The sequence below is a fragment of the Sylvia atricapilla genome, chromosome W (genome assembly GCF_009819655.1).
Source record: "Sylvia atricapilla isolate bSylAtr1 chromosome W, bSylAtr1.pri, whole genome shotgun sequence".
NCBI lineage: Eukaryota > Metazoa > Chordata > Aves > Passeriformes > Sylviidae > Sylvia > Sylvia atricapilla.
Window position 1 is genome coordinate 12,626,929 of NC_089173.1, and position 18,637 is coordinate 12,645,565.

The following is an 18,637-nucleotide window of genomic DNA, read 5'->3' on the forward strand; positions in this document are numbered from 1 at the left end:
GCTCAGCAGAGAGGCAGAAGGCTCCCAGCCCCAAATCAATTTCCAGCAAGTGTTTATTCCATGTGCCGAAGGTGAAATCTGGAGCCAAAGAGAGAGATCATGTGGTTTCTCTCAGTTATATAGTCTCTTAGATTCGTGGGTGGTACAAGGGGGCAGGGCAGGGGACAAGTGACCATAGGGAAGAGAGGAGCTGGACACCAGGCCCCATAGCCAATGGGGAAACAGGGAAAGGGGATACCATGGAGGGGTGATGGACTTGGGAAACCCAAAGAAAAGATTGCACAATGTTGCAAGGAGCCATGGGGGCGAAGCTTTTTGTCACAACTGGGAGGGGTAATCTTCACTTTTCCAGGGCAAGGTATTGGAAATTCCTTCAATGGCACAAGGGACTCCACACTTAGATACTAATTTTATTCAAGGTATTTGTGGAAAAAGGATGCAGTGAAGAAAGTTGGGATTCTTGTTCCAATCTTAGATGTATTGCATCCAACTCATTAATATTATGGCCTTTTCTGAGATATTTTAGAGTTAATGATTGCGTGAATATATTGGTATAGTTTTTTATTTTTCTGTATTTCAGCTTCAGTATCCAGTCCCATTGTCACAGCTGGGATGAGGAATCTCCATGAAAATAAAGTTTCAAGTCAATTGTCTGGAAATTCAGCCAATCATCATGCTGATAATCTAGACATGGCTCAAATGAAGACTATCTACAGATGGTGCACAGGATAAGTAGTGATGTATGTTACCTAGATCAGTTTATGATGGTAAAGCAAATATTTACTATGATAAAGCAAGTATGTGTTTAGCTACCTTAAAAGTCAGATATGTTATGAGGATACTATTGATGTATAAAACCACTGAAAATATATTTCGGTTTCAGATGAGTGCACTCAACTGTGCAATTTTAATGTGCAAGTTTTAAGATTTTCTAGATCTCTGTACTTTGGAACAGTTTGTAACATTGATTCTGATGAAAGTATTAAAAGAAAAAGTCTTACTCATGAGTTTATTATAAAGAGATGGTAGAGTCTCTGCAATTATTGCATCATATATGATGTAAACAATACTAGATTCTAAATAAGGTTTATAGTTAACGTGTCTTTTGAGAGTTCCCCTGTCAATTAGATGAGACAATTACATAATCTATTCAGTAATATAGTAGTGTTATGAAAGGCAAAAAATCCTTTTAACATTTTTTCTTACAGATCTGTTATGTGCTTTTATGGCCTGGTTATTTATAGTTTTCCCAGTGACTTTAGTTCATGTGGGAGAAATTTTGCTAAAGTATTGAATATAAATGAAAAAAAGTCAGCAACTTTTTTCCATGGTGTTTTCAACTTCTTCACTTACTTATGAGCATCTCATCCTGTGGATGAAGCATTTTGTGACTCTTTTTTACAAGTTTGGCACAGTCTCTTAACACCTCTCAAGGGGACAGCACTTAAGTTTCATTTTTTTTTTCATTTTAGTTCTTTGGCCTGTGTGGTCTTAGTGATGCCTACAACAGTTAGAAAATTGATCAAACCTGGTGGCAAGTGGGCCTTTTTTGACCTTTTTTTTAAAGATGTATTTCATTTACCTTATGAAAACTAGGGTCAACTCTTGTCTTCCTAAATTAACTTGTGGAAGCAAACAACTGTGTATTCAACAAGAGTATTGATAACACCAAGCTACCTAAATTCCTTACAGGGATTAGTACACTGATACTCTAAGAGAGTTATTAGTTTTATTAGTCTTCTTTTTAAGTGAAAGAATTATGCTGATGAAAAATATTAGCTAAGAAGTAATATCTTAAACAAGAGAGTTTTGTATTGAAGAAATATCATAATACCACAATCTCATCAGGTATTTTTCTCAGTCTGCTTCAGCAATGCAAATTCTTCAAAATTAGAAGCTGTTCTTGGCATTAAATTAACATATATCCCCCAACTACTACCTCTCTAGTAGATCACTCCCAACCTCTGCTGGTACTTGGGGTTATTCCTCCCCAGGTGCAGGACCCTACACTTGCCTTTGTTGAACCTCATTAGGCTTCTCTCTGCCCAATTCTCCAGCCTATCAAGGTCTCACTGATGGCAGCACAGCCTACAGGTGTATGAGCCACTCTTCCCAGTTTTTATTATCAGCAAATGCAACTGAAGTGCATCTACACCAATGCACGCAGTATGGTCAACAAACAGGACGAACTGGAAGCCATGGTGCAGTAGGGAAAATATGACATAGTTGCGATCATGGAGACATGGTGGGATGACTTGCATGACTGAAATGCTGCAATGGATGACTACAAGTCTTTATAAAGGATCAGCAAGGAAGGAGAGACTTTAGATACCTCTCGTATGTTAGGGAGTGTTTTGATTGTCTGGAGCTTGATCATGGTACCGATAGGGTTGAATGCTTATGGGTAAGAATCAAGGGGAAGGCCAACAGGGCAGATCTCCTGATGGGAGTCTCTATAGACCACCCAGGCAGGATGAAGAAGAAGACAAAATGTTCTATGAGTAGCTGGGAGAAGTCTCGCGATTCTGGCCCTCATTCTCGTGGGGATTTCAACTTACCAGATCTCAGCTGGAAATACAGCACAGCACAGGAAAGAGTCCAGGAGGTACCTGGAGTGTGTGGAAGAACTGACACAGCTGGTGAGTGAGCCAACCAGGGGAATGCCCCACTGGACCTGCTGTTTGTAAAGAGAAGGGCTGGTGTGGGATGTGATAATTGGAGGCCATCTTGGGCCAGTGATCATGAAATTATAGTTTTTGTTCTCAGAGAAGTAACAGGGGGTCAGCAGAACTGCCACCTTGGACTTCCAGAGGGCAGACTGGCCTGTTTGGGAGCCTGGTTGAGGCAGTCACTTGGGAGGCAGTCCTGAAGGGCAAAGGGCTCCAAGAAAGCTGGATGCACTTTAAGAAGAAATTTCAAAGGAGCAGGAGCAGCTGTTCCCATGTGCTGAAAGACAAGCCGACAGGTAACCAGCCTGGCCAAACCGAGAGCTTTGAATGGAACTCAGGGAGAGTGCATCACCTCTGGAAAAAGAGGCAGGCAGCTCAGGAGGACTACAAGGGTGCTGAGGTCATGCAGGGAGAAAATTCAAGGGACAAAGCCCAGCTAGAACTTCATCTGGCTACTGCTGTAAAAGACAACAAAAAGTGGTTCTACAAGTACATCAGCAACAAAAGGAGGGCTGAGGAGAATCTCCATCCTGTACTTGATGTGGAGGTAAACATACTGACAAAGGATGAGGAAAAGGCTTGATATGCTACTTAGACGCCCTCACGTCTATGGTTTGTACAGGATCCAGCCAAGGGTACTGAGGGAGGATCTCACCAAGCACTTCCAATTATTTACTAGTGGTGCTGGTCAACTGGGAGGTCCAGGGGACTGGAAGTTTGCAAATGAACCCACCTATAAGAATGGTGGAAAGAGAATTCAAGGAACTACAGACCTGTCAGCCTGGCCATGGTGCCAGGGAAGTTCATGGAACAGATCATCTTGAATGCCATCCTGCAACACCTGCGACAACCAGGGCATCAGGCCCAGCCAGCAGGGTTTAGGAAAGGCAGGTCCTGCTTGACCAACCTAATCTTCTACAACAAGGTGGCCCACTTAGATGAGGGAAAGGCTGTGGATGTGTCTACCTGCACTTCAATAAGCCTTTTTGACACTGTCTCCCACAGCATTCTCCTGGAAAAGCTGGCAGCCCATGGCTTCGAAGGTGCTCTACTCATGGGTAAAAACTGTCTGGATGGCCAGGCCCAGAGAGTGGTGGGGAATGGAGCTACATCCAGTTGATAGCCAGTCACCAGTAGGGTTCCTCAGGACTCAGTACTGGGGCCAGTCCTTTTTAACATCTTAATTGATGACTGGACAAGGGATCAAGTGCACCCTCAGTAAGTTTGCAGAGGGCACCAAGTTGGGTGAGAGTGTTGATCTGCTGGAGGGCAGGAAGGCTCTGCAGAGGGATCTGGACAGGCTGGAGTAATGGGACAAGGCCAATTGTATGAGGTTCAACAAGGGCAAGTGCCAGATCCTGCCCTGGGTCACAACAAGCCCATGCAGTTCCAGGCTGGGACAGAGTGGCTGGAAAGCTGTCCAAAAGGAAAGCACCTGGTGGTGCTGACAACAGCATCTGAACATGATCCAGTGTGTGCCCAGGTGGGCAAGAAGGCCAATGGCATCCTGGCTTGGATCAGAAATGGTGTGACCAGCAGGGCCGGGAAGTGATTGTCCCTCTGTACTCGGCACTGGTGAGGCCACACCTTGAGTGCTGTGTCCACTTCTGGGCCCCTCACTGCAAGAAAGACATTGAAGTGCTGGAGTGAGTCCAGAGAAGGCAATGGAGCTGGGTCTGGAGCACAAGAAGTGGCTGATGGAGCTGGGAGTGTTTAGCCTGGAGAAAAGGAGGCTCAGGGGGGGACCTTCTCACTCTGTACAACTTCCGAAAGAAGGTGGAGCCAGGTGGGAGTTGAATTCTGGAGGACAGAGGAATAGGCCTCAAGTTGTGCCAGGGGAGCTTTAGTTTGGATATTAGGGAAATTTTCTTCATGGAAACAGTTGTCAAGCATTGAAACATGCTGCCCAGGGCAGTGGTTGAGTCACCATCCTTTGAAGTGTTCAAAAAATGTGTGGATGTAGCACTTGGGGACATGGTTCAGTGGTCAACATAATGGTGATGCTGCGTTATTGGTTGGACTTGATGATCTTAAAGATATTTTCCGACCTTAACAATGCTGTGAAACTCATTCGAAACTGACTGACTATGAAAACATAAAGCATACCATCATTGGTCCTTTTAATGGGAAAAAGACCAAGGGTGAAAACTATACCTTCAAAACTGATTTTACTAGCCATCCTGCAGAAAACAGTTTGAACAATTTGAAATAATTCAAGTTTTGCATTTATATATGAACAGTCAAGTTCATCATAATGTTGCACCTTTTTTAAAAGCAGTGTTACCATTGGTAGAGATAGTTATGAACAAGGATTAATAAATCATAAAATCTAAAACTTTGTTTATCTTTTTTCTTAGTTTTAGGATTTTGTTCTTTAAAGTTATGAATGTCTGCAGGATATTGTGTATTTGCAATATTTGATTCTACTAAATTAGCAAGCATATACTTGAGGCTCACTGTGCACATACTCAAGGACCCTTTTTTGAGAAATCTGAGAATCTCAGAATGGCTTGGGTTGAAAGGGACCTTGAAAACTATTGTGTTCCAACCCCCTACTGTGGACAGGGACACCTTCCACTAGACCAGGTTGCTCTAAGCCCCATCCAACCTTGCCTTGAATGCTTCCAGGGATGGGACAGCCACAGCTTCTCTGGGCAACTTGTGCCAGGACCTCACCACACTCACAGGGAAGACTTCCTTCCTAACATCTAATCTAGATCTACCCTCTTTCAGCTTTAAGCTGTTACTCCTTGTCCTATTGCTATACTCCCTTATAAAGAGTCCCTCTCTGGCTTTGTTGCAGGCTCCCTTTCAGATATTGGAAGGCTGCTCTAAGGTCTCCCTGGAGCTTTCTCTTCTCCAGGCTGAAGAGTCCTAATTCTCTCAGCCTTTCCTCATAGCAGAGATGCTCCATCTCTCTAATCATCTTGGGACTTCTTCTGGATTGCTTTAGCAGGTCCATGTCCTTCCTGTGCTGAGGACTCCAGAGCTGGAGGCAGCACTGCAGGTGGGGTCTCACCAGACCAGAGTAGAGGGACAGAATCACTTCTGTTGACCTACTGGGTTACACTGCTTTTGATGCAGCTCAGGCTGCAGTTGGCTTTCTGGGCTGTAACTGCACATGAGAACATGCTCAGAATATAAGTCTGTGCTTACATCTCACCATTTGATGATGTTCTGATCTAGAAAGTAAATGAGACTTCTACAGTAGCTGACAATTTTTCAGGAATGGCATGTGTGTACCTGAAAGGTCATCTACCTATTTAGTTAGTTTAGTTTAATTTAAAAAATGTCTTTGCCTTTGTTTTCTGGCAGTCCATGGGTAGAGGACCTCTCCTGTTCTAATAAAAAATATCTCTAAAAGTTACTAAGCTTTTGTTCCCCCCAGTATTTTGGTTGGTTTGAGATTTATTGTAATTCAAAGTAATTCATGTTTGAAAAAATTAACTCCTTACTTTCAGTGTATTAAGTAAACAAGTAACTGTTACATCAACAAAATAATTCATTTTGACTTGCTATAAAAAAACTAGGTTTAAGGTATAGTTCTTTTTATTTCATTGAATCAGAATATTAGATTTCTTTGCACATGAGGCTTTCTCACCAGGCAACAAGTCTTTTTGCAAGCAGTTAGAAAAATAAGTGTAATTAATACACATAATGAGTTTTCGATTCATTTTGCTGTGGGAGGGGATAAATCTAATAGAATTGTTTTGTAAATGCCTATATATGATGAAATTGATGAAATCTGTTTTTTTATGAATTTATATTCTTTGCCTTGTAAGCACTTTCAGTCCATAATATCAGTTTATTTTCTTTATCCTTAAGCAGTGTGATCTATGCCTTCACAAGGCATAAGGTGCAGTGGCTGATCTACTGCTATGTATGTGGAAATTTGCTGTTTGGCCATTGTCAGAGGGAGTGTGTAGTTACCATCCATCTATCTCAGTTGCTACAATGAGCATGCTACAAATTTTGTTCAATTCTGATGTGTTTATGTTGGAGGGTATGAATACAAATCTTGGTTTGCTTAACTGTAAAAGTAAGATGACATTCTAATAAACTTTAAGGGTAGGCTAATTTAAAAAATACTGAATTTGTTCAAAAAAGAGAAAAAACTATTTGTTATACTAAATTTCTTTCCGTTGGTATTGTAGAGTTCATCTTTCTGTTTTTCAGCTCTTTACTATATGTAAAAAAAACCTTCTAAATGAAATCTTAATGTCAACCAAAAGTGCTTATTTAGCTGGAAGACATACATGGATATAATTTTTGTGTGCATGTTCTGGTTCTAAATTCTTAAGGCTGATTGTTTTTTTTTAATTTTGCCTATATAGTAGTCTTAATAGCAGTCCAAATGACAAAGTTTTTTATATAAATAAATATTTTTCTAATATTTTTGTATGCCTTTTCATCCAGTCCATTTTATCAGTATATGTACTAATTTCAGTTTTTATTTTATCAATGTTCATGATTTTTTTTTTTTTTTTTTTTGTCATGGTCACTTTAGGATGGCGATCCTTCAGTAAGGAATGCTGCATCTTTTTCCTTGAGGTCACCACAGTCAGTCTGCTCTCCATCTGGAAGTGATGGAACCCTTAAAGGTAATCTAGCAGTCATATATATCAATGTTTTTTTCCCAGTTTTAAAACACAGAGTTTAAAGAGGTATTTAGTTCAGGGTTTAAAGAGTTATTTAGTTAGGTCTCCTAACTTCTATATTCCAGTAGTATTAAAGAGTATGTTATTAAGTTTTGGATACAAATTATTTTGAGCCCTGATTCAGAAAAATTTCTGAAGGTTCAAAAATTGACTAATCATACTTCAAAACAAAGCTCAAATTCATGAAGGACAGAATAATTTTAAATCCTTTCCAATATGAGGACTAAATTCTTTAAAGGAATTGTTTCAGTTGCTCTACATAAGAATTATTAAAAGCAGCATTTACAAGTATTAAACTCTTTATGCATCTCAAAAGTGTTTTAACATGCAATGTTTGTCTTGATTGCAATCATCAAATTTTATGAACATGAAATTAAAAGTAGTTCAATGAACACATTATATATAGCATAAATGAAACCTGAAACCTTAGCTGTGGAGAAGGAATAGGGTAAACATTCAGTCAACTGAGAAAATAATTCTTTATGCTAAATATGTAGTGCATACTGCTGTTTTTAATAATTCTCCTCAAGAAGCAATAACTGAGATAGATGAGATTTAGTAAGGTAGGGTTTGGGCATATTCTTGCTAATTTAAGTTTTCAGTGCTTATGTATTTACATGGCAATAGTAAAAAGATGCAACAGTGTTTTCTTCTCTTTAATCCTGAACAATAAAATCTTTATGGGTGGTCAGATTAGGTGGAGAGGGAGAAGAGGAGATGGGGGAGATTCCAGAGAAGGTGAGGGCATTTGGGTTGTACAGCCTGGATAAAACAAGTCTTTGAGGGGGGATGTGGATGTTGATGACAGGGACACACAGATGGGATGGCACACAATGGACAGACAGACCTTAGAGCAGTTTCCTATGAGATTATCAGGAAGACTTGAGTCAGGCTTTCCACAGTGTTGTGAAGTAAGGATGAAGACAATGGACTTAGACTGAAATGGGAGGTTCTGACTAGATATAAGGAAACCTTTTTCACTGTCAGGACAGTCGAGCATTGGAAAAGCCCATAGAATCTGTGCATTTTTCATTCTTGGATGTTTTCAAGACTTGGCTGGATAAGCCCTGCATAACATGGTGTTGTGGTTTAGGAGTGATACTTCCCAATTCAGTGACTCCACCAAGACTCTCCCAAACTATGTGCTCCTCTCTCGACCTCCTATTTTCCCCTCCCCCTCTTGCTGTGGTGGCTGAAGAAGAGAAGTGGAGACACAGAAGGCAAAGATCATGGGCTGAGATAAGAAAAGGAACAGTGACAGCAACAATACTAATGACAAAGGGTACAAGAAAGGAAATTATTCACATGGAAACCCCTCTACAATAGCAGATGCCTTCCTCTGCCCCTGCTTACTCCACTGGAAGGAGCCCCTTCTCCCCAGAAGACAATCCCTTTCCCCTTGCCCCCAACAATGATGTGAGGTAGTATAGAATAACCTCTGGGTCCTGGCCATGCCCTCTCACAGCTACTGCAAAAATTAACCCTATCCTGGTTGGAACCAGGACACATGGTCTTGCTCACCCTGCTTTGAGCACAAGGATCAACTAAAGGCCTCCTGAGGATCCTTCTTAAATGAATTATCCTATGATCCTGTGGCTGCTAAATGATCACTGTGGTTCATCTTCTGCAGGCATATACTGTGGTAAACAGTGATAGAAGAAATGTGGCTCAAATGTAAGTAGAAGTAATTGTATAGCATGCCAGCATCATCAGTATTTTAGGAGATTTTGTGCTAAAGGACTTATTGTGAGACTTGTGTAAATAGCAGAGACTAAATGTGGTTGTTTTTCTTTAATACTGTACACAAAATTTATGTTTGAGTTTATCAGTTTAACAACATTGTTAATCTGATCTACTTCCACTCAAATATAGATTACCATTGTCACCTAAAACTGAAAAATAAACGCTCTAAACATTTTTTTATGTTAGGAAACAAACATTGCTTTTATAGCATCACTGGATGGATGGGAATTCTCCTCAAAGCATGCATGCCCAGTACCTGACAGACCAGGTTATATTCCTGAAACAAATATATATTCATCATATGTTCTATTACAGTTTCATCACATTTCCTGAATACATGCATAGATGATGGGTTATTCCACGAACATATTTGTATATGAGTAGAGGTCTTTTGAGGGTCTTTGGTGATTGTTTGGGAACATCCCATTCCCTCAAAATTCCCTTTATGTTCCCGGATAATCTGATTAATCTTTCCTCCTTGAGAGTACCTCAAATATGTGGTCAGGTCACAATGTACTTCTCTTATCATTCTTTATTCCAGCCCTCTCTCTCTGTTCTCAAAACTAAGACATCTGCTAGTACATATTAATCACTGATATAAGTAAACAAGGAAGCATTAGCTGGTATAGACTTATTATAATGTCACAGATGTAGGGAGTTAACACAAGGCCACAGTAATCCCTGGCATTTGTACTAAGCATTGTATGGTACAAAACTAAGCATTAACCACTAATATAGGGATCATATATTATTGTGCTAAATTTAAAATAATTTTATGACATCTTCCCCCACTCCTGCATAGACTTTCTTCTTAAAGAAATATAAATTGTTCTATAGCCATTCAGCCAGGAGAATATTTGAATTATTTTCTAGTTAAAGTTGCTGCTGTTTCAATTGATTGTCTTGGAACTCGTTTTGAAGGTATACCTTTCATGAATATTTTGAAAACACTGATTGTACAATTCAGATTGAACATTTCAGCATTCAAGAGGCTGAAAAAGTGGAAGAGGAGGTTTTGATTTACCCGTATGTTAGCTTTACTTTTCTCATTGATAAAGCACACAACTGAAATACTGTTACTAATGGTGCTACCATTTTGACTTCTTAAAGAAATTAATAAACCTTGATTGAGAGAACCAGTTCTTGATGCTGCAAGAATCTTGCCAGATGTTTACTTCCTCTAATCTTGCATTTTAGAAATGTATTAAAGAGATGGTGGATAATTAGTGCTATTTAGAATATGTGGATCCCTGACAGTGAGGTTTTGGCCTATAATTTGGAGTGAAAGCAATTAGTTATACTCATAAAGTTTCCAGTGACAAACAGCAAGTACCTACACTGAGCTTTTTGTTGCTACTATAGTTTGTCCTTGAACGTTTGGTTGACAAATTGCAAACTTTGATAAAGAAAGTTAGCAAAATAATTAGTTGTTTGCTTGGGAGGACAGAAAGAATGGCACTAGACATCAGTCCAGAGAAAAAACACAGGAAGGATGTTATATCTAATCTTTCTTATATAACATAGAAATGTAAGACAATTACTGAAGGTATGTGTACAGACTGCATTTCTGTACTTCTGATATGGAAGTAGCAAGGACCTCTGGAGACTTGGAGACTGTAATTGTACAGCTCTGAATTACTTTAAGACTGGTGTGTCATGATGGATGATTACAGTCTCTTTAGGAGGGATAGGAAGGGCAGGTAAGGTTGGGAGGGTGTGGCACTGTATGTAATGGAGGGACTGGAATGTGTGGAGTTTACAGTTGGCTATGGCACGGTTGAGATCTGGGTAAGAATCAAGAGGAAAACAAATAATGAGGATGTCATTGTGAAAATCTATAGACCTTCTAGCCAGGACCATGACATCAAATGAATTATTCTTTGAGGAACACCTCTAAATCAATCACCTGTGTCATTATGAAGGACTTGAACTTGCAAGTTGTTAACTGGGAATATCACACAGATGGTACAAACAGGTCCAGAAGATTGCTAAAACACCTGGATGACAACTTCATGGAACAGGTCCTAAGGGAGCCGACTCAGAAAGATGCCCTCCTTAATCTAGCTGCTTGTTCAACACAGGATCTCATGAGGAAAGTGGTGATTGGCAGCCATCTTGGCCACAGGTGGCCATGAGAGATTGAGTTGAAAATCTGTTGACAGGAGGAAAAGTGCCAGCAAAAACCTCAACTCTGAACATGAGGAGAGCAGACTTCAGGCTGCTCAGGGAACTAGTGAGTAAGGTTCCCTGGGAAAAAAACTTCTGAAGGTGCTGGGGGTCCATCAGTGCTGGTCACTTTTTAAACATCTCCTCCTAAGGGCACAGGAGCAGGAAATTGCCCAATGTTGGAAGCCAAGCAGGCGAGGCAGAAGGCTGAGCGTGGCTTAACAGTGATCTCCTCTTGGAAATAAGGCTAAAAAGGAAGGTGTGTGCCCTGTGGAAGCAAGCTCAGGTGGTATGGGAAGAATACAGAGATGCTGCTCACCACTGGAGGGAGAAATTGTGTGTCCAAAGTTCAGCTGGAGTTGGAGCTGCCAAAACTGTGGGGGACAATAAAAAGAATTTTAAAAATACATTAATAGTAAAAGGCAGTGAAGAATTATAACATTGGCCCATTACAGGATGAGGATAGTCACCTCACAGACAGGGATATGGATGAGACAGATATGTTTAATGGCATTCTTTGCCTCCAACTTCGGCTCCTCAAAGAGCTTCTGATGTCTCCGTGAGGCCTCTCTCAATGATTTTTTAATGGTCTTGGGAATCTCGATAGGCCTCAGCTGACTGGAAGCTGGCAAACGTCCCAATTTTAAAGAAGAGCAAGAAAGATGATTCTGGAAACTACAGGCCTGTGAGGCTCACTTGAGTGCCTGGTAGAATTATGGAGAGGAAGAGTAAAGTTGGGATGATAACTTTAGGAAAGCAAACTTCCAGCTCTTCTAGGAGTCCGTCAATAGGAACTCCTGGGAAACTGCCCTCAGGGGCAGGAAGCAGAATAGAGCTGGCAGATGTTTAAGGAAGCCTTCCATAGAGTACAAGAGCCAGTGATCCCCAGGAGGCAAGAAACTGGGCAAGGAAGGGCAAGAGACGGGCATGTCTGAGTAGGGACCTGCTGGTCAAACTAACGGGTAAGAAGGAAATGGACAGGCAATAGAAACAAGGATAGGTATCCTGAGAAGAGTATAAGGATGGCGGTCCAGTTCCTGTAGGGATGGGGTCAGGAAGGCCAAGGCAAAGCTGGAACTGAACCTGGCAAAGGACACAAAGAATAACAGGAAGGAATTCTACTGGTCTGTCAGTCGTCAAAGGTGTTACCCCCCCAATAAACAGTGCTGGAAAACTGTTAAGAATGGACAAGGCTGAGGTACTCTACAATTTTTTTGCCTCAGTCTTCAATCCCAACCTCTCTTCCCACACCTGTCGAATGGATGGATAGCAGGATGGGGACTGGGGGAGCAAAGTCCCTCCTCATGACCACCTGAGGAACCTGAATGTACACAAATCCATGGGACCCATGAGATGCATCCAGAATCCTGAGGGAATTGGCTGATGTAATTGCCAAGCCACTCTCCATGATATTTGAAAAGACATGGCAGTCAGGTGAAGTCCCAGGTGACTGAAAAAGAGAAATATTGTCCCCCATCTTTAAAAAGGGTAGAAAGGAGGACCCTGGGAGCCACTGCCCTGTCAGCCTCACCCCTGTCTCTAGGAAGATAATGAACAGATCTTCTGGGAAGCTCTAAGGCACATGGAGTATAGGGAGGTGATTTGGGACAGTCAGGACAGCTTCACCAAGGGCAAGTCCTGCCTGATCAACCCAGTGGCCTCCTCTGATGGAGTGACTCCATCAGTGACAAGGGAAGGGCTACAGATGTCCTTTCTGTGGACTTCTGTAAGCCTTTGATATGGATCCCCACAACATCTTTCTCTCTAAATTGGAGACAGATGGATTTGATGGGTGGACTCTTCAGGGGAGAAGGAACTGGTTGGATGGTTGCATCCAGAGGGTTTTAGTCAACAGCTCTGAGTCTCAATGGACATCAGTGAGCAGTGGTGTCCCTCAGGGGTCTGTATTGGGACCATGTTTATTTAATATCTTCATTAATGACACAAAGGGATTGAGGGGCACCCTCAGCAGGTTTGCAGATGACACCAAGCTGAGTGGTACAGGTGACTCACCTGAAGGACAGGGCCATCCAGAGGGACCTGGACAAGCTTGAGAAGTGGCCCATTGGAATCTCATGAGGTTTAACAGACCAAGTGCTGGTGCTGCACCTTGGTCGGGCAATCCCGGGGATCAATCCAGGCTGGGGGATAAACAGATCAAGAATCACAGAATCACTAGGTTGAAAGAGACCTTTAAAATCGAGTCCAACCCATGCCTCAACACTCAACTAAACCATGGCACTGAGTGCCACATCCAATCTTTTTTAAAACACATCCAGGGATGGTGACTCCACCACCTCCCTGAGCAGATGATTCTAGTACTTATCACTCTTTTTGTAAAAAACTTTTTCCTAATATCCAACCTATATTTCCTTAAGACTGTGTCCTCTTGTTCTGTCAGTTGCTGCCTTAAGAAAGAGACACCCCCCACCTGACTACAACCACCTTCAGGTAGTTGTAGAGAGTGAAGAGCAGCCCTGGGGAGAGATACTTGGGGTGCTGGTTGGTGAGAGGCTGGACATGCCCCGTTTGTGTGTGCTGTCACCCAGAAACCCCCTGTGTGCTGGGCTGCACCCAAAGAGAAGTAGACAGCAGGTCGAGGGAGGTGATTCTGTCCCTCTACTCTGCTCTGGTGAGACCTCACCTGCAGTGCTGCCTCCAGCTCTGGAGTCCCCAGCATAGGAAGGACATGACCTGTTGGAGAGAGTCCAGAGGAGGCCACCAAGATGATTAGAGGGCAGGAGCACCTCTACTATGAGGAAAGGCTGAGAGAGTTGGGGCTGTTGGATGGGGCCCTGAGTAACCTGATCTAGTGGAAGGTGTCCCAAAAAGATATGATGCTGTAAAAACTAGATGTCCATGAGCAAGGCCAACAGAGAAAACCTGCACCAGCAGTGCATGGTAGTTACCATAAAAGGAAATGTTGAGTGATCGTAGTGGGTGACTGTTACAAGGCACTAAGGTCCCCATCTGCTGGCCTGAAAGAGCTGGGAGAGGTATGCTGCCTACTGGGGGCTCATATCCATGATGTTGCCAAGAGTGCCCCAACTGGTAAGAGTACAGACTACTACCCACTATTCCTTTTTCGTGTGGGTACAAATGATGCTGCAAGCCAAAAAGTAGGTAGGATCAAGGAAGACTATAAAGCCCTGGAAACATCCGTGCCCGAGTCATCTTCTCATCTGTCCTACTGGTCAGAGAAATGGGGATCACCAGAAGCAGACACATAGTGCAGATCAGTCTGGCTCTGTGGCTGGTGCCATCAGGAAGGTTTTGGCCTTTATGACAGTGGGTTGTGCTTTAATGATTGCATCCTGTTAGGGAGGGATGGGATCCACTTGTCTTAAAAGAACAAGAGAAGTTTTGGCAGCAGGTTGGCCAATTTGGTGAGATGGGCTTTAAACCAAAGAGTCCGGGATGGGGTCCAAAGTGGCAACACTCATGCCATTGCTTCCTCCTGGGGAATAGGTCATACCATTCATTGCAGTGAATGATGTTCTTTGACTGCCCCTCAAGGTAAGGATCAAAGGAAAAAACCACATCAAGGGAGGTTATGGTGAATCCTCTTATACCCTTTCTAGGGAACCTGCATGCCTGACTGCCTCTCTGAAGCATCTGTATACAAATACATGCAGCATGGAGAATAAACAGGAATAACTGAAAATCTATGTGCAGTTGCAGGGCCATGATCTCATTGCAATGACAGAGGCATGGTGGGACAGCTCATATGACTGGAATGTTGTTGTGGATGGGTATGTACTTTTAGAAAGGGCAAGTCAGAGAAGCAAGGTGGTGGAGTTGATCTTTATGTGAGAGAGCAATTGGAATGTATTGAGTTCTACCAAGGGACAGATGAATGAGGTGAGAGTTTATGGGTGAGAATTAAGGGACAGGCTGATATAGGTGACATTGTTGCGGGTGTTTACTACAGGCCACCTGATCAGGAGAAGGAAGTTGATGAGGCTTTATATGGGCAACTGGAAATAGCCTCGGGGTCACAGGCCCTGGTTCTCCTGGGGAACTTCAACCACTTGATATTTGTTGTGGAGTCAACATGGCCCAGCACACACAGTCCAGGAAGTTCCTGCAGATCATTGATGATAACTTTTTGATGCAAGTGGTGGAGGAGCCAACAAGGCAAGGTGTGTTGCTGGACCTTGTACTAACAAACCAGGAGGGACTGGTTGAAGACACCAAGGTTGAGGACAGCCTTGGCTGTAGCGACCATGAGATGGTGGAACTCAGCATCCTGTGTGAGGGAAGCAAAACAGTTAGCAGAACTAGAACCTTAACTTTAGGAGAGCCAACATCAGCCTCTTCAGGGACCTGCTTAGAGGAATCCCATGGGATGGGGCTCTGGAAGAGAAGGGAGTCCAAGAGAGTGGTCAGTATTTAAGCACTACTTCCTCCAAGCTGAAAACCAATGTATCCCCATGAGCAAGAAATCAGGGAAAGGGGGAAGCAGATGTGCATGGGTGAGCAGGGAGCTTCTAGCAAATCTCAAACCCAAGAAAGAAATTTATGGGATATGGAAAAAGGGACAGGCCATGTGGGAGGACTATAGGAATGTTGTCAGGGTATGCAGGGATGCGACAAGGAAAGCCAAGGCCCCACTTGGAATTGAGTCTGGCAAAGGACATTGAGGACAAGAAGAAGAGCTTCTACAGGTATATCAGCAGCAAAAGGAAGATTAGGGAAAATGTGAGGCCTCTGCTGAATCCAATGGATGTCCCGGTAACGGAAGATACAGAGAAAGTGGAATTACTGAATGCCTTCTTTGCCTCAGTCTTCACTGCTGAGGGCAGCTCTCAGGAGTCACAGATCTTAGAGGAAAGAGTGGAACGCCAGAGAAAGGAAACTTCCCCTGGTCCTAGAGGGTTGCATTAGAGATTGGCTAAACAGACTCAACACCCATAAATCCATGAGCCCATGATGCACCTATGGGTAATAAGGGAGCTGGCAGACGTTGTTACTGTTGTTACTCTGTGGTTCTCCATCATCTTTGAAAAAGTCGTGGAGAAAGAGAGAGGTGCCTGCTGATTGGAGGAAGGCCGATGTTACTCCCATCTTCAGAAAGGGCAAGAAGGAGGACCCAAGAAACTCCCAGCCAATCAGCCTTCCTCCCCATCCTGGAAAGGTGATGGAACAGGTCATTCTGGAGGTCTGCAACAAGCCTGTAGAAGAAAAGAAGGTCATAGTGAATAATCAGCATGGATTCACCAAGGGGAAATCATGCTTGACCAATCCAATAGCCTTCTGCGATGGCATGGTAGGATGGGTCGATGAGGGAGAGCAGTGGATGTTGTCTACCTTTACTTCATCAAGGCTTTTGACACCATCTCCCATAATATCCTTGTAGGTAAGCTCAGGAACTGTGGGTTGGATGAATGGATAGTGTGGTTTGAGCTTGATTTGGTACCAGGTACCCATCAAGATGTTCTATCACTTCCCAGTGGGACAGGGGCAAGAAAATAGGATGAAGAACAATTCGTAGTTAAAGATAAGGCAGTTTACTAAAGCAAAAAAAGGAAAAGCAAAAGTTCGCGTGTGCATAAGCAAAGGGGAAAAGTTAATCTCTACTTCCCATCAGTGAGCAATGTTCAGGCACTTCCCAGGAAGCAGGGCTTCAGCATGCGTAGTGGTTGCTCCAGAAGGCAAACATTGTAGAATAAAGAATGCCCTCCCATTCCTCTTCCCTCCCTTAGCCTTTATATCCGAGTTGGCGTCATATGGTATGGAATATCCCTTTGGTTAATTTGGGTCAGCTGGCCTGATTGTGTCCCCTCCCAGGATCTTGCCCACTCCCAGCCCCTTGATGGGGGGGAATGTTAGAGAGACAGCACTGATGCAGTGCCAGTGCTGCTCAGCAGCAGCCAAAACACTGGTGTGTTCTCAACATCTTTCAAGCTTCCAATGCAAAGCACAACACTGTGAGGGCTGCTAAGGGAAAATGAACTCTATCTCAGTCAGACCCAATGCAGACAGTGAGGTGGATCAAGAACTGGCTGACTGGCAGAGCTCAGAGGGTTGTGATCAGCAGAGCAGAATGCAGTTGGAGGCCTGTAGTCAACAGCATTCCCCAGGGATCAATACTGGGTCCAATCTTATCCAACTTGTTTCAGGGACCTGGGCAATGGGATAGAATGTACCCTCAGCAAGTTTGCTGTTGATACAAAACTGGGAAGAGTGGCTCATACACCTGTAGGCTGTGCTGCTATTCAGTGGAACCTTGATAGGCTGGAGAATTGGGCAGAGAGAAGCCTAATGAGGTTCAACAAGGGCAAGTGTAGGGTCCTGCACCTGGGGAGGAATAACCCCAAGTACCAGCACAGGTTGGGGGCTGATCTACCAGAGAGCAGCTCTGCAGAGAAGGACCTGGGAGTCTTGGTGGATGACGGTAGTGCAACCTGAGGCCAGGAGGGCAAATGCTATCATGGGGTGCATCAGAAAGAGTGTGGCTAGCAGGTCTGGGAGGTGTACCTTCCCTTCTACTTGGCCCTAGTAAGGCCACATCTGGAGTGCTTGTGTCTAGTTCTGGGCTCCTCAGTACAAGAAAAACAAGGAGCTCCTGGAGAGGGTCCAAAGGAGAGTTACAAAGATGATGAGGGATCTGGAGCATCTCTGATGAAGAGAGACTTCAGGAGCTGGGCCTAGTTATTCTAGAGAAGAGAAGAGAGGGGATCTCATTATTGCATATAAATATCTCAAAGGTGGGCATCAAGAGGATGGTGCCAGACTCTTTTCAGTGGTGCCCAATGACAGAATGGGGAGCAATGGCCATAAACTAAAACACAAGAAGTTCCACCTCAACATGCAGAAGAATTTTCCATTGAGAGTGGCACAGCACTGGAACAGCTGCCCAGGGAAGTTGTGGAATCTCCCTCTCTGGAGACATTCCAAACCCACTTGGATGCATTCCTATGTCACCTGGTCCAGGTGACCCTGCCTTGGCAGGGGCGTTGGACTGGATGATCTTCAGAGGTCTTTTCCAGCCCTAATGATGCTGTGATTCTGTGAAAGGCCCTGGGGGGCAAGACCGATGAGGAGTAGCTGAGGTCACTTGGTTTGTTCAGCTTGGAGAAGAGGAGACTGAGGGGAGACCTCATTGCAGTCTACAGCTTCCTTCTTAGAAGAAGAGGAAGGGCAGCTTTGATCTTTTCTCTTTGGGGACCAGAGACAGGACCTGAGGGAAAGGCTGTGGCTGTGCCAGGAGGGTTAGGCTGAATATTAGGAAAAGATTCTTCACATGGAGGGTGATTGGGCACTGGACCAGGCTCCCTAGGGCAGTGGTCACAGCCCCAGGGCTGCCAGAGCTCAAGGAGTGTTTGGACAATGCTCTCAGGCACAGAGTGGGATTGTTGGGGTGTCACGTGCAGGGCCAGGAGTTGGACTCAATGATCC

The 18,637-nt window shown here is 43.5% G+C and overlaps 1 protein-coding gene across 1 annotated transcript in view; it reads left to right on the plus strand.

The window, feature by feature from the left end:
• LOC136373303 (nipped-B-like protein) overlaps positions 1–18,637 on the plus strand; it is a 182,364-nt gene that overhangs the window by 64,300 nt on the left and 99,427 nt on the right. Inside the window, 3 exon segments of the mRNA XM_066338198.1 lie at positions 581–682; positions 685–740; positions 7,177–7,270. Coding sequence (XP_066194295.1) covers positions 581–682; positions 685–740; positions 7,177–7,270 — 252 coding nt within the window.